The sequence below is a fragment of the Blennius ocellaris genome (assembly GCF_963422515.1).
Source record: "Blennius ocellaris genome assembly, chromosome: 23".
NCBI classification, from domain to species: Eukaryota; Metazoa; Chordata; class Actinopteri; order Blenniiformes; family Blenniidae; genus Blennius; species Blennius ocellaris.
Window position 1 is genome coordinate 2,008,158 of NC_137672.1, and position 15,662 is coordinate 2,023,819.

Genomic DNA, 15,662 nt, shown 5'->3' on the forward strand with positions numbered 1-15,662 from the left:
CAGTGACAAGATAGATAGATAGATAGATAAATACTTTAATGATCTCCAAGAGAAATTCACAGTTCCAGCAGCAGCAATATGGAAAGACGTTTCCATGCAGGGTTAAAAAAAAAAAAAAAAAAAAAAGCAATAGGTAAAATAGAAGAATATACCTTCAGTATAAACAATAATTAAGCAAATAATTAAGCAATAAACAATAATTAAGATAAGTTGTGTGTGTGTGTGTGTGTGTGTGTGTGTGTGCATGTGTGTGTGTGTGTGTGTCAAGGTGCGTGGTGTGTGTGTGTAGTAAGTCCAGGGCTTTGTGTCCGCTAAGGCAAGAATGATGTCTTTAGGAAAATACATTCATCTTCTATGTGTGCAAAAACATTCTCATTCAGTTCAAAGTTGTACATAGAGTACACCTGCATAAATTCAAACTGGCTAAGATTTGTCCTCAAACTGACCCGTCATTTACAGGTGTAAATGTGCAGAAGCCACCTGAATTCACATCATGAGGTTGTTGGCACGACACTTGGTCCTTTTGAAGTGGAAAGATGCTGCCACACCGACAGTGTCGCATTGGATTAAAGGTGTTATTCCATCTAAAACTGGAGAAAATTAGATTCAATTTGAGAGGATCAGAAAATAAAGTTTATCAGGTGTGGAAGCCTGTCTTCAATTTTTTTTGATCAGCCATCTACTAAAGTGCAAGAATGACTTGTGTTATATACAATAATCCTGGTTGACTAAAGGCTATTTTCTCTGTATAACTTCCATTTCCTCACCTGATCACTTCTCCGTGTTGTTTTTCCCATTTTAAAGGTGAAACATGGCTCTTTTGACGCCTCGCCTCGGTGTGTAATGCGTCCTTCTCACCACGTGGGGCGCCGCTAGGCGCAGCGTGCCGTAGTGCACGCGGTATTTCGCCGCGCAGAAACCATGGCAGAGACCACGGGCAGACCGTAGAAGAAGAGGAGAAGCTGCTTCATTGATTGAGCTTTAGCTTCACTAAGATTCTGTCTTGCTGCATTAAGAATACGAAAAGTGCTCCTTTTGCTGTGCAGTTGGACAAACATTCACATTAATCTGCGGGTTAAAGGTAAGCTTACATTTGCAGTGCCTAGCTGCGTGAGAAGTACACACGCCGGGCGTTTTATTTTGTTGTAGCTTAGCACAACATGGCTAACGGCTACCACGGACAGACAATACATTATCTCATATTCCGGCCAGATTTGGCCTTTCAGGTTTTCCACAATGTGGCTGTAGAAACTTTGTCTACCCGCATTAACTACTATAAAAACAGTGAGATTAGTGTTAGTGTTACTGTGAAGTGAGGAAAGTGGCGGCGAGGCTGCTAGCTACCAACACGATAGCATGGGTCTGGACTAATTCCTGCAGGAAAGGAAACCTCAGAGCAGTTATATGATGAATCTGGTTCCGATTACACTGGTTTGCTTATTGTAACACATGTTTATGATCTGTAACAGAAGTGCACACGGTCCTCCAGCCTTTTATGAGCAAAAACCGTCAAATGTATGTTGAAAGTCAATGTATCCAGCATGTTAAGGTTCCCAGCGATCAGGAACTAAACACGTGAACATGCCAAATGATTACTTTTGACTTAATTAACAGTTTCTTTGAATAAATGTTGAATTTGATGGCAGTGACGGTGCTTAATACAGTTCAGTTTACCATCCTCCTGGTCTGATGGACTGTCATTTAAAATCGGATTTGTATGAGATTTTACATAATGATGCTCCGAAAGTTTCCCTTTTTGAGAGGTGTGGACGCTGGTTCCAGGACAGGTCGTCCACAACACTGCAGCCTGGACGCCTCGTCCACAGACTGCACCCTCAGAGGACAACTCCTCCACCAATGAGATTTCAGAATGTTTAAGAGAAAATAAATCCTGTATAATATACTTTTACATGTTTTTTATAATCGACATCCTATATGTGTTTCCTATATCCAGTATATGTCCATATATATTTAGTATAGTATCATTTGACTTATTCTCATGAAGAATGGTCGTCTTTGGTCACATGACCCCCCAGCTGCTGCACGTTCCTGCTCTCTAATGACTACCAGTCATATTTTAATCATGTTTATCAAGTGACTCTTTACTGTAGGAGCCCCGCAGCTCCTGAACATGTCAGAAGCCATTCTTACGTGATGCACCTGAACGCATCACTCAAATCAGTCAGCTACGAAGCGGCGTTATCCCGTTCCGACATCGGGACACTACAATGTCTTTACACCGTTACTAAAGGCGTGGTTCCACTGCACTTTCTATCGTGTAGCGTCACGGAGCAGGATGGGTTTTCGCATGGTCCGACTTTAAAGTTGTGGACGGTACAGAAAGACCTGCGACCGCCGGGTACGACTTTCCGCCACCCTTCCGTTGAGGTAGCTAGCATCGAGGAACGGGTCTATGACAGCGTCGCCGTCTGCTGATTGGTCCTGACGATCGTCACTGAAGACTTGCCCTAAATAGTTAATCGGCCGTAGCCCTCCATTGTTGACATGCGCCACTTTGCCAGAGGAGGCGGAGCTTCAACAGGAGCTCCTCCTCTCAGGAGTAGGAGGAGCTTCAGCAGGAGCTCCTCCTCTCAGGACCAGGAGGAGGAGCTTCAGCAGGAGCTGGACGCTGCTATTCACAATGAGAAAGTTGAACCAGAGTCACAAGAGGACTTGACGGCTGCTTCATGTTCTTCACTGAGTCTCTGAGTCGTTCACAGCCCCGCCTACTTTTTACTACTTCCTGTTGTGGGACCAGAGACAGAGTTGGTCCTGGGTGGGCTTTGCTGTACCCTACCCCCCTTGCTCTGTCGCACCCTCCCGCTCTGCCGTACCCTACCCTCCCGCTCTGCCGTACCCTACCCTCCTGCTCTTCCATACCCTACCCCCCCCGCTCTTCCATACCCTACCCTCCCGCTCTGCTGTACCGTACCCTCCCGCTCTGCCGTACCGTACCCTCCCGCTCTGCCGTACCCTACCCTCCCGCTCTGCCGTACCCTACCCTCCTCCTCTGCCGTACCCTACCCTCCTCCTATGCCGTACCCTACCCCCCCGCTCTTCCGTACCGTACCCTCCCGCTCTGCCGTACCGTACCCTACCCTCCCGCTCTGCCGTACCCTACCCTCCCGCTCTGCCGTACCATACCCTCCTCTTCTGCCGTACCGTACCCTCCCCGTCTGCCGTACCGTACCCTCCCCCTCTGCCGTACCGTACCCTACCCTCCCGCTCTGCCGTACCATAGCCTGCCGCTCTGCCGTACCGTACCCTCCCGCTCTGCCGTACCATACCCTCCTCCTCTGCCGTACCCTACCTTCCCACTCTTCCATACCGTACCTTCCCGCTCTGCCGTACCGTACCCTCCCGCTCTGCCGTACCGTAACCTCCCGCTCTGCCGTACCGTACCCTACCCTCCCGCTCTGCTGGACCATACCCTCCTGCTCTGCCGTACCGTACCGTCCCGCTCTGCCGTACCCTACCCTCCCGCTCTGCCGTACCGTACCCTACCCTCCCGCTCTGCCGTACCGTACCCTACCCTCCCGCTCTGCTGTACCGTACCCTCCCGCTCTATCGTACCCTCCCACTCTGCCGTGCCGTACCCTCCTCTTCTGCCGTACCGTGCTCTCCCCCTCTGCCGCACCATACCCTCCCGCTCTTCCATACCCTACCCTCCCGCTCTGCCGTACCGTACCCTCCCCCTCTGCCGTACCGTACCCTCCCGCTCTGCCATACCGTACCCTCCCCCTCTGCCGTACCGTACCCTCCCCCTCTGCCGTACCGTACCCTCCCGTTCTGCCATACCGTACCCTCCCCCTCTGCCGTACCGTACCCTCCAGCTCTGCCATACCGTACCCTCCCCCTCTGCCGTACCGTACCCTCCCGCTCTGCCGTACCGTACCCTCCCGCTCTGCCGTACCGTATCCTCCCGTTCTGCCGTACCGTACCCTCCCGTTCTGCCGTACCGTACCGTCCCGCTCTGCCGTACCGTACCCTCCTCCTCTGCCGTACCCTACCTTCCCCCTCTGCCGTACCCCACCTTCCCCCTCTGCCGTACCCTACCCTCCCGGTCTGCCGTACCGTACTCTACCCTCCCGCTCTGCCGTACCGTACCCTCCTCTTCTGCCGTACCGTACCCTCCCCCTCTTCCATGCCCTACCCTCACGCCATCAAGAATGTAACGATAATATAACGAAAATATAACACAAATGTAGCGTCGCTACTGTTTGAGCTTCCGACATGTTAACGACGTGTTAAGGACGTGTTAACGACGTGTTAACGACGTGTTAACGACGTGTTAAGGACGTGTTAACGACGTGTTAACGACGTGTTAACGCTGGTTGTCCAGGTCATCATCTGACTAGACGTCTTCACACTGTATATGTGGAGCTAAAACAATTGACTGTCTACTTTCACCGTGTGTGTGTGTGTGTGTGTGTGTGTGTGTGTGTGTGTGTGTGTGTGTGTGTGTGTGTGTGTGTGTGTGTGTGTGTGTGTGTGTGTGTGTGTGTGTGTGTGTGTGTGTGTGTGTGTGTGTGTGTGTGTGTGTGTGTGTGTGTGTGTGTGATTTGCTTGTGAAAACAGCTCAATTGATCAGTGTGTCGTTGCCTCGATCCATTACAAGCGGCAATGAAGACAATTTTAAGCCATTTGCGAAGAACAAGATGAGACTCGATTACATCCAACCTCAGTTCGGTGATTTGTACTGTTCCCTGAAGACGATTTATAACTTTAAGCTGCCACTGGTAATTGACACAATTAAAATCTACGTTTGGTTTTCTGATTCAGTCTGGTACCGATGCTTGTTAACGCTTGTATTGATTTCTTTTCTGGAATGAAAGACGAAGGATCAATTAGTCCTGGGTAGAGTTTCACTTTGTTTGTTGTTCCTCATGCGACTGATGTTGGGGTCTTGGATAGATTTCGGAGGAGCCCGTGTCAGTGAACCATAAATGTGCTGCCTGGTGAAAGAGAATGAACCCAGCATGGACACACACAAAGAGTTCCACCTGCCCATTAGGTCAAATGTGTTTAAAACTCTTTTCAACTATTAAGAGGAGTTTTTGCTGCTGGTTGTCCTGAAACGTTTGAATGTCTGTGGTCAGAATAAAGTCTATGCTTCATGTAACATCTTATTCAAAGAGTTTAAAGCAGGGGGGGCCATCCTGGCCTGTGGACCAGAACCGGCCCACCAGTCCAGCCTGTTTAACACTTTACAGTGTTAAAATCATTCATTTCAGTCTTTAATGAATCCACCGGGATGTTTTGCTGCTTGAGAACGGGTAACACACAGAGATCTGTATTCTGAACACCCTCACCCTCACCCTAAAACCCCCAACTCAAGAAAAACACATCAGACACAATTTCCCTTTCAACAGATTCATCATTCCAAAAAAAGACAGTGTGTTTAAATTTCCATTTAAAATTATGAAAGCTGCACACTTCATTTTCCACTTGTTCTCATTGTAAAAATAAATACAATTTGATTGAATGGATACTTTGTATAATGGTCTTTAAAGGCTATTTTGCTATCTCTTACTGGTCCGGCCCGATCCAGATCATGTTGCATATGGCCGTTAGGTTTAAAAGTTAGTTTTGTTTTTAAATGTTCCTGGAGCCGTACCACGTCTATTTCTTTTATTTGTTTTGAGTGTGTTCTGGTGTGAAGAGTCCATGTGTGTGGTTGAGAAAGTCTTGGTTTGCTTAAAGGGGTTATATTATGCAAAAATGACTTCCTAAATGTTCTCCGGCAGTAATAATCGTCTCCACACCTGGAACGACGCCCCAGAAGTGTAGAAAGTCTCTCCTCTCTCTCCCTGGCTTGTTCCAGGTTTTAAAAAGTGTGTTGCTCCAAGCAGCCAATCAGAAATCAAACCCTCTATAGTGTCATCAGGGGTTTAGCCAATCACAATCAAGGTAGACTCCTCCACTTTGACTCCTCCCACAACTAGGCAGCTCTGCTCTGGCACATGGCGCCACGAGAGGAAGTACTTCCTCCTCTTTACAAGATGGCCATGTGTGGGCGGAGCCAGTCCAGCTCACACAGACACAGCAGATTCTGAATGCAGCTCCTAGGATCCCGTATTGGAATGGAGGAGAATCAAGGAGGCTTTTTTACGACCAACAAGACCGACGTGGAAGTGTTGAGCTGTGTAATATGACCCTTTAAGGTCGGCTGCACATGCTCTCATGTAAAAATGTCAAAGGCTTAAAATATTTTAACTGCATTTGGAGTCCATATTGCCCCATCTTCAGAAAATATTTGTGTTTGAGATTCATAGAATCAAGAGACTAGCCAGGTGATTTTTAAGTGTGGAACTATGTGAGCGTCAGACCCGTACCATGCGACTCCACGTGATTCATGTCGCAGTGCCCTCATGGATAAAGTTGTTCATCTGCTGTGTGTTTGCAGGTGCCGAGCTGGCGCAGGTTGTAGGTTGTTCGTGGATAATGCGAGACAGTGGCGGGAGCCTGGCCCAGAACCGCTGGCAGGGAGACCTGGGTCTGACCGCTGTGGGCCAGGACGACGCTGGAGGAGGTGGGCACTTCCTGCTGACGCCTCAGACCTCACACAACCACTGGGCTTCACGGGTTTTTTTTAATTGATTTTAATTATTTCTCACACCACATTAAGGAGTTATTTTTCAGAAGATACCCATTAAAGACTGTTTGGAGAGCAACTGAGCACAGTCGCCTCACACAAACACAAGATAGCCAGTTTGAATTTGTTTAAAACGTCTGAGATCAGAGGAGTCGACATGATCCACAGACTGAAGACAAGTTTGTTTTTGTTAAATTTGCTGACCTGGCCTCAGTTTGTACCTCCGGAAAATCGACCCTGACATTAAAATGACATTGTTCTTGTGAAAGAGAAGTTTGTCTTCTCCTCTCAGGGAAGTAGAAGGCCAGTCATTGCAGCTCCTCTTTGTGTGCAGGTGGGATTCCCGGAGACCACCTCATCGTGCCAGTGTCGGGCCACAGCGTGTCCAGTCCCATGCACTTCAGACTGGGGCAGAAAGAGAAGGTGTGGACTGGCGAGTATGAGGAGGAGGAGGAGGAGGAGGAGGACGGGATGGGAGTGGTGGAAGCTATAGGTGATGATGAAGAAACAAACAACCTGCACGGAGGAGCCACCGGCGAATTTGAGAGCAAAGCCTGGGACAACAACAACGAGGAGGAGGACGTGGACGAGGACAGAGAGCAGGGGGACATGGATTGGGAGATGCCAAGATTTCCCTCTCCGTCCACTCAGCCTCCTCCGTCAGAGCAGCACCCGCATCGGGACCCACAGCAGAAGGCAGTGAGGGCCGGGGAAGCCTGTGTGGTGGACGTGGTCTCTCAGGGTGAAGCCGGGGACGGGTTCGCGTCCCCCCTCAGCAGGTACCGCACTCTAAAGCGTCTCCGGCGTCTCCACCGGGTCAGGCCTCACGCCGGCTTTGGCTCGCGACTCAGCCAGCACTGGAAGAGCTGGCGCCAGCGGGCCCGGTGGGTCTGCTCGCACGGCCACCGGTGGAACCGCAGAGGACAGAGGTACAGCCTGTATGGCAAGCAGAGGACAAAAAAGTACCAGCAGTCCCCCTACTCTGAAGAGGAGGACGCCAACGAAGAGCTCTTCACTCTGTCTGAGAGAGGTACTGCTGCTGAAGACCACGTGTTGGCTCTTCCCTCAACACCTCTACCACTTCAAAACATTCACGACGTGCATCATTTCAAACTTGGTGACCGCTTTTATTTTGTTAGCCAACTAAACTAATGTAGCTCACGGCATATAGGCCACGACCTCCCCCCAAGCCGAAGCCTAATGCTTCTTGTTTCCAGAGATAAAGGTCTACTATGGTGGGGGAGGAGTTTAGATGAAGTAAAGCAACACACTTCAGCTGTGGTTGGTCCTGTAGCCCTCACTCTCAGGTGGGAGGGACCCGGCTAATTGGCTAGTGAGCCCTAACCCCAGCCCCCCCAAATATCAGCTCAACTGAACAAACTGTGTTCGTATGCAAACTAGCACGTTAGGGTAGTTCCTGTTATCGACCTGATAATCACCCAGGTTAGTCCCCAGGTGTCCCTGACCTGGAATAGCCTAGCATTAGCATCAACAGCATTAGATTTAACGTGACCAACTAACCTCTAAACTAGATAATCCCTAAATATCCATTTTTTTTTTTTTTAGGGTTGTCATTTTTAATAAACAAGGACTTTTATTTTGAAAATATTAGTTTTTTTTTTCATCTTGAAAGCCAGCTCACATCTATGCCTAGCTCGACACTTAGTATCCATTTTGATGTCAACAGTGTCAGTTTTCATAAACAAGGACTTTTATTTTGAAAATATTAGTTTTTTTTTTCATCTTGAAAGCCAGCTCACATCTATGCCTAGCTCGACACTTAGTATCCATTTTGATGTCAACAGTGTCAGTTTTCATAAACAAGGACTTTTATTTTGAAAATATTAGTTTTTTTTTTCATCTTGAAAGCCAGCTCACATCTATGCCTAGCTCGACACTTAGTATCCATTTTGATGTCAACAGTGTCAGTTTTCATAAACAAGGACTTTTATTTTGAAAATATTCGTGTTTTTTTTTCATCTTGAAAGCCAGCTCACATCTATGCCTAGCTCGACACTTAGTATCCATTTTGATGTCAACGGTGTCAGTTTTCATAAACAAGGACTTTTATTTTGAAGGAATTTGGGGCTTTCATTTAGAAAGTCAGGACATGCAGGTTAAGTGGTCTCAGTTAAACTTGGTATTGCGTAATCCTGTGTGTGGTTGATGCAACACTGGTGGACGCAGCTGCAGATAGTGATGTCATCACAGTGAGATTCAAGACACGTATTTTGGAAAACAACTCCGAATCCACAGATTTCTGGCAAATGTTGAGATAAAATGTACATTTCTTGAGAGGAACATGTGTCGTCTTTCAGTCGGTGTGGGTTTGGAAACAGTCAGGCGTAAACTGTAGACGCTAGGAGGCGTAGTTTGATGGACACACAACTTTGCTCCATCTGACTCAGTGATAAATGTTGCTTGAAATCGTGGGAACAAAACAAATGACATCATTGTTCTCTCTTGTCAAAAAGGCCATGTTTTATGGAATTTCCCCCACATGTGTTCCATCTTGTTTGGCAGGTTCTTGTCGAGGTGGTTCTCAGTGTGTGATTTTTTAGGTCTTGATGAGACAAACTGAGTTTCGCTTTGGTCTCCCTACGACCTTCCTTGACTTGTTGCTGTCCTTGACATCATCATGTGGCTTATTCACCCGATGAACACATTTACCCTGTAACACAGTTCTCATGCTCCTTGTCGTTTTCCTTCCTGTTCTCACAACTTGTGTTTTTGGTTCTGAAAGTAGTATTTCAAAAGAAAAGCCCTGAATGAGCTCCACAGTTTGAGTAGATGAAGAGAAACATGGAGGACTAAGAGTGTTTGAGTTTACCAAATGTTCTACTATTTACTGCACCATCCTCTGCATGTGTGAAGATCATTTCTTCAATTCAGATACTGAGTGGAGCGTGAGGAAGGCCAGAGGACAGTTGTCCTGCACCTCCTCGGGGCCAGGCGCTGTCCAGCAGTCTCTGGCTCATAGTTTGTCTGCTCGTGTGGTGTTTGTTGTCTCTGCTGAGCCACATGGACCAGCTCCGTCACTCCTTTCACACCTCTATCTGACACGCCGTGCAGGCTATTGACGGAGATATTAAGACGCTTTCTCTCAATTGTTTGGACAGATAAGCAGATGAATGGCTCGTCCTTGGAGAAGCAGGAGTTCAGGGAGAAGCGGGACATGGACGTGAAGCCCGTGGAGCTGGCCCTGACGGAGGAGCACACAAGTTGTGTGAGTGGTATGGATCAAAGAGCCTCACTGACTTTACAGTTTGTTGTGAAACATGAAGCCATTTTCAATGTGAACACCGACAAAACATGTCCCCTGAAACCTGAGCTGGACTGTTGGTGTCCACAGTGGTGCCGATGGTTAAATTATAATATGTGATTGTCTTCTGTCTTGAGGTATTCTTGAGGAGTCTCTACAGCAGTATGGCAGTTTGATCCCCGTCCATGTAGACGACATCGTAGAGAAGCTGCAGGATATATTCAGTGAGAGCTTCTCACAACCACACAGGTCAGTTGTTCTCTGTGGTCCTCCTTTCTGTCCTGCTGTCCTCCGCTAGTCCTCTGTGGTCCTCCTTTCTGTCCTGCTGTCCTCCGCTAGTCCTCTGTGGTCCTCCTTTCTGTCCTGCTGTCCTCCGCTAGTCCTCCTCTGTGGTCCTCCTTTCTGTCCTGCTGTCCTCTGTGGTCCTCCTTTCTGTCCTGCTGTCCTCCGCTAGTCCTCCTCTGTGGTCCTCCTTTCTCTCCTGCTGTCCTCCGCTAGTCCTCCTCTGTGGTCCTCCTTTCTGTCCTGCTGTCCTCCGCTAGTCCTCCTCTGTGGTCCTCCTTTCTGTCCTGCTGTCCTCCGCTAGTCCTCCTCTGTGGTCCTCCTTTCTGTCCTGCTGTCCTCCGCTAGTCCTCCTCTGTGGTCCTCCTTTCTGTCCTGCTGTCCTCCGCTAGTCCTCCTCTGTGGTCCTCCTTTCTGTCCTGCTGTCCTCCGCTAGTCCTCCTCTGTGGTCCTCCTTTCTCTCCTGCTGTCCTCCGCTAGTCCTCCTCTGTGGTCCTCCTTTCTGTCCTGCTGTCCTCTGCTAGTCCTCTGTGGTCCTCCTTTCTGTCCTGCTGTCCTCTGCTAGTCCTCTGTGGTCCTCCTTTCTGTCCTGCTGTCCTCCGCTAGTCCTCTGTGCTCCTCCTTTCTCTCCTGCTGTCCTCTGCTAGTCCTCTGTGGTCCTCCTTTCTGTCCTGCTGTCCTCCGCTAGTCCTCTGTGCTCCTCCTTTCTCTCCTGCTGTCCTCCGCTAGTCCTCTGTGGTCCTCCTTTCTGTCCTGCTGTCCTCTGTGGTCCTCCTTTCTGTCCTGCTGTCCTCTGCTAGTCCTCTGTGGTCCTCCTTTCTGTCCTGCTGTCCTCTGCTAGTCCTCCTCTGTGGTCCTCCTTTCTGTCCTGCTGTCCTCCGCTAGTCCTCCTCTGTGGTCCTCCTTTCTGTCCTGCTGTCCTCTGCTAGTCCTCCTCTGTGGTCCTCCTTTCTGTCCTGCTGTCCTCCGCTAGTCCTCCTCTGTGGTCCTCCTTTCTCTCCTGCTGTCTTCCACTAGTCCTCTGTGGTCCTCCTTTCTGTCTTGCTGTCCTCCTTTCTGTCCTGCTGTCCTCTTATCCACTGTGGTCCTCTGTATCTGCTGTCCTCCTTTCTGTCCTGCTGTCCTCCACTAGTCCTCTGTGGTCCTCCTTTCTGTCCTGCTGTCCTCTGCTAGTCCTCTGTGGTCCTCCTTTCTGTCCTGCTGTCCTCTGCTAGTCCTCTGTGGTCCTCCTTTCTGTCCTGCTGTCCTCCGCTAGTCCTCTGTGGTCCTCCTTTCTCTCCTGCTGTCCTCTGCTAGTCCTCTGTGGTCCTCCTTTCTGTCCTGCTGTCCTCCGCTAGTCCTCTGTGGTCCTCCTTTCTGTCCTGCTGTCCTCTGTGGTCCTCCTTTCTGTCCTGCTGTCCTCTGCTAGTCCTCTGTGGTCCTCCTTTCTGTCCTGCTGTCCTCTGCTAGTCCTCCTCTGTGGTCCTCCTTTCTGTCCTGCTGTCCTCCGCTAGTCCTCCTCTGTGGTCCTCCTTTCTGTCCTGCTGTCCTCTGCTAGTCCTCCTCTGTGGTCCTCCTTTCTGTCCTGCTGTCCTCCGCTAGTCCTCCTCTGTGGTCCTCCTTTCTCTCCTGCTGTCTTCCACTAGTCCTCTGTGGTCCTCCTTTCTGTCTTGCTGTCCTCCTTTCTGTCCTGCTGTCCTCTTATCCACTGTGGTCCTCTGTATCTGCTGTCCTCCTTTCTGTCCTGCTGTCCTCCGCTAGTCCTCTGCTTTCTGCTGTCCTCCTTTCTCTCCTGCTGTCTTCCACTAGTCCTCTGTGGTCCTCCTTTCTGTCCTGCTGTCCTCTTATCCACTGTGGTCCTCTGCTTTCTGCTGTCCTCCTGAAATTTTCTCCTGTCCTCTGCTGTTGTCCTCATTCCTCCTTGGTCCCCCTGCTGTCCTGCATGATTTAATCAAAGTGTCTGCAGCGCTGGATTAGATGTGATGTCTACTCATGTTTAACATATCAAGCTTATTTAGTACCATTGATGATAACAATAATAACAAAGTAGCAGAGCAGTGTGGAGGATGTGGGCAAGCCTCACTTTAAACTGATGTCAGTATCAGTGACTGTATAGGACTCGTCTGAAGCTGACATGCATAATGGTTTAATGGTTTTGTACCTGTGAGGAAAGGTTGAAGGATTTGATTTAATCCGAAGTGAAACGGTAAAATGCAGAGCTCTTTGACCTGCTGTACAGCCCCTCTGTCATTACTCTACATCTCGGCAGCTCCTCTTGGCAGCAGGGAATCCAAATGAAGAAAGGTTTCAGAGGAAAATAATTTCACTGATTTACCTTGACTGATAACCTGCTGCTTTCCTTGGAGCTTTGTGATGAGGACAGAAATCACTGACGAGTGAGGAAGAAGATCTGAACCTGATAAAACCACTGGAAACCAATATCATAATAATACATTTTATTTGAAGGCACTTTTCTCAGCACTCAAGGGCACCATACATCCATCCATTAAAAACAGCACAACCTGTTGTTACTGTACAGTAGTGTGTCTTTAATAGAAGTGACAAGGCTGAGGATGAGGATGGCGGCAGAGGGGGTGGGGGGGGGGGCGATTGATGTTTTGGACATGAAGGGTAGATTGGACATGGGACGGTAATTATTGAAGTCACAGGGGTTTTCACCAGGTTGTTTCTAAATCACGGTGATGGCAGCAGCTCAAAAAGGTCCAATTCACTAAAAATGGCTATAAAAGGTAAGAACACATAGTGACACTAAAGAAGTGGTGCTAACCTGCGATGTGGCTGCAGATTCATTTCCTTTGGGAGGAAATTGGGTGTTTTGCTGATGAACCAGGTGAATAACCCCTTACTGTTGTATTTGGTTTATTTATTAGGAAAGCCATGATCCAGCATCTAATACAATCCTTCCAGCGCTCATCAGGGTCGGCCATGGCTAAAACCTTCAGAGTCAACTACAAACGCCACGTTCTGACCATGGACGACCTGGGAACTCTGTATGGACAGAACTGGCTCAACGACCAGGTGACACACTGCACACTCACATCCAGTGTACAACCCCGTTTAAATGGTAAATACGCCACTCGCTGTGTTGCAGAGCCGTTTACTGCACCTTCCATGTGCGTTCCATAACGTAACGATCCATAATGTAACGCAACAATCCATAACGTAAAGTAACGATCCATAACGTAAAGTAACGATCCATAAAGTAACGATCCATGACGTAAAGTAACGATCCATAACGTAACGATCCATAACGTAACGATCCATAACATAACGTAACGATCCATAACATAAAGTAACGATCCATAACGTAACGATCCATAACGTAACGATCCATAACGTAAAGTAATGATCCATAACGTAACGATCCATAACGTAACGATCCATAACGTAAAGTAACGATCCATAACGTAACGATCCATAACGTAACGATCCATAACGTAAAGTAACGATCCATAACGTAACGATCCATAACGTAACGTAATGATCCATAACATAACGTAAAGATCCATAACGTAAAGTAACGATCCATAACGTAACGATCCATAACGTAAAGTAATGATCCATAACGTAACGATCCATAACGTAAAGTAACGATCCATAATGTAACGATCCATAACGTAATGATCCATAACGTAAAGTAATGATCCATAATGTAAAGTAACGATCCATAACGTAACAATGATCCATAACATTCTGTAACGTGATGATCCGTAACGTTCCATAATGTATTTTGCATTCAGCTGGTTCAGCTATGAGCTTTTAAATAAGTATGTTTCTTCCATAACATATTATTTGGTGTTGAATTTGTTCAACTATCAATCGACTAGTCCTACAATAGATCATGTCACAATGTAGTATTTAGTGTAGTATTTAGTTGTATACAATGCATTAGAATGACAGAAATCCTAGAGGAAACACTGGATTATTTATATACATTTTAACCCTGAGGACAATTGCAGCAGAAAAGTTGCACTTTGATGTCTGCAGTCATTTGAAGTGCATTGAGGGAAAAATAAATCCAAAATCAAATTGGAATGCTAAATTCTTTTGGAAGGAAATGTGCAGACCGGTCTGTGCTGCTGTGTTCTTCCTTCCTTCTTCTCCCTGTCTGTGCGCCTGAACGATGTTTTAACCTTAACAATAATGAACATGAGAGCTATTCACAAAGCTGGTCCAAATAATAGTACAGCAGACACTTTCTCTGACGAGCATCACAGTCGTACGGCTTGTGGCCCTCAAGGCTGAAGAGACAATATTTCCCAGAATATAGAAAAGACTGACCGCTCCAGTTCTGAAATACGGCTGGAAAGTGTAATAGTCTGAAGATGAAACCCGTCTCGGTGACGGCTGGTTTGAAAGAGAGCAGGTATTTAGGCTGTTTACACAACGTTCATGTGACAACACCTTGTCTGTTGAACAAACGTGTTTCCTTTACACTGACAACCACGTGGTCAGTTAGCCAGCCAGGCCTCAAGGTGGCGCTCTGGCTTGTTTTTGTAATGAAATACATGTGTACAGAGAACAATACGCTCTGAACGTTTCCAGAACGGAGAGCACCGTAAGGAGAGGTGGTGATGAATTGGAAGCTACCAGTATGGACTATAAAGCTAGAATGAGCAGAAGACCTATTTCTACTTGGTGTTCATGAGCTCCACTGAGCTGTGAACCAGAAAGAAACACTCAGCCTTGACTGCCAGAATGGAAAAGTGATGGCTTCAGTATATCGAAGCACAGCCGTCAAGCCGTCAAACTGATCCACAAACGTTTTGCAGTTACACTTGTTTTGGTTGTTGTGTAAACGGGACCTGAGAAGAACTTCGAAGTGTCAAAGGAAACATCTTCTGAACGGGCTGTTCTAGCAGACCCAACATGATGTTCAGCCCTTCAAAAGGTTTGAGTCGTCAATAATCAGTGTGAAATGTTCACAATATATCTTCTTTACTGAGTCGTTCTGTTTTTGTGTTTTCCACAGATTATGAACATGTACGGAGATCTGGTCATGGACTCGGTGCCAGACAAGGTAAACCACCTCACATGTTCTAGGGTATTAGAGTCACCGTGAAAAAGAACTAGTCCTCACCGTTCATTCACACTTAGTGTGTTGTAAACATTTCACCTCATACTGTGAGGTTATTGTGAGAAGGAGAGACGAAGTGTGAATGAACGGTGTGCTATATTGTTACGTCGTCATAAACGTCCATCGCGCAAAGTAACATAACATTAGTGTTTGAAAAGAGACGACGGGCGCCTCTCCTCTCCTCTCCTCTCCTCTCCCCTCCCCCTCCCCTCCTCTCCTCTCCTCTCCTCTCCTCTCCTCTCCTCTCCTCTCCTCCCCCCTCCCCTCCCCTCCTCTCCTCTCCTCTCCTCTCCTCTCCTCTCCTCTCCTCCCCCCTCCCCTCCTCTCCTCTCCTCTCCTCTCCTCTCCTCTCCTCCCCCCTCCCCTCCCCTCCTCTCCTCTCCTCTCCTCTCCTCTCCTCCCCCCTCCCCTCCCCTCCTCTCCTCTCCTCTCCTCTCCTCTCCTCC

At 47.9% G+C, this 15,662-nt stretch overlaps 1 protein-coding gene across 1 annotated transcript in view; it reads left to right on the forward strand.

Moving 5' to 3' along the window:
- The first annotated feature begins 947 nt into the window (after positions 1–947).
- senp3b (SUMO specific peptidase 3b) overlaps positions 948–15,662 on the forward strand; it is a 37,270-nt gene continuing 22,555 nt past the window's right edge. The window contains exons 1-7 of the mRNA XM_080519208.1: positions 948–1,081; positions 6,407–6,532; positions 6,930–7,625; positions 9,715–9,828; positions 9,995–10,106; positions 13,010–13,157; positions 15,112–15,159. Coding sequence (XP_080375334.1) covers positions 6,445–6,532; positions 6,930–7,625; positions 9,715–9,828; positions 9,995–10,106; positions 13,010–13,157; positions 15,112–15,159 — 1,206 coding nt within the window. The 5' untranslated portion in view covers positions 948–1,081; positions 6,407–6,444. The remainder of the gene's footprint in view (positions 1,082–6,406; positions 6,533–6,929; positions 7,626–9,714; positions 9,829–9,994; positions 10,107–13,009; positions 13,158–15,111; positions 15,160–15,662) is intronic.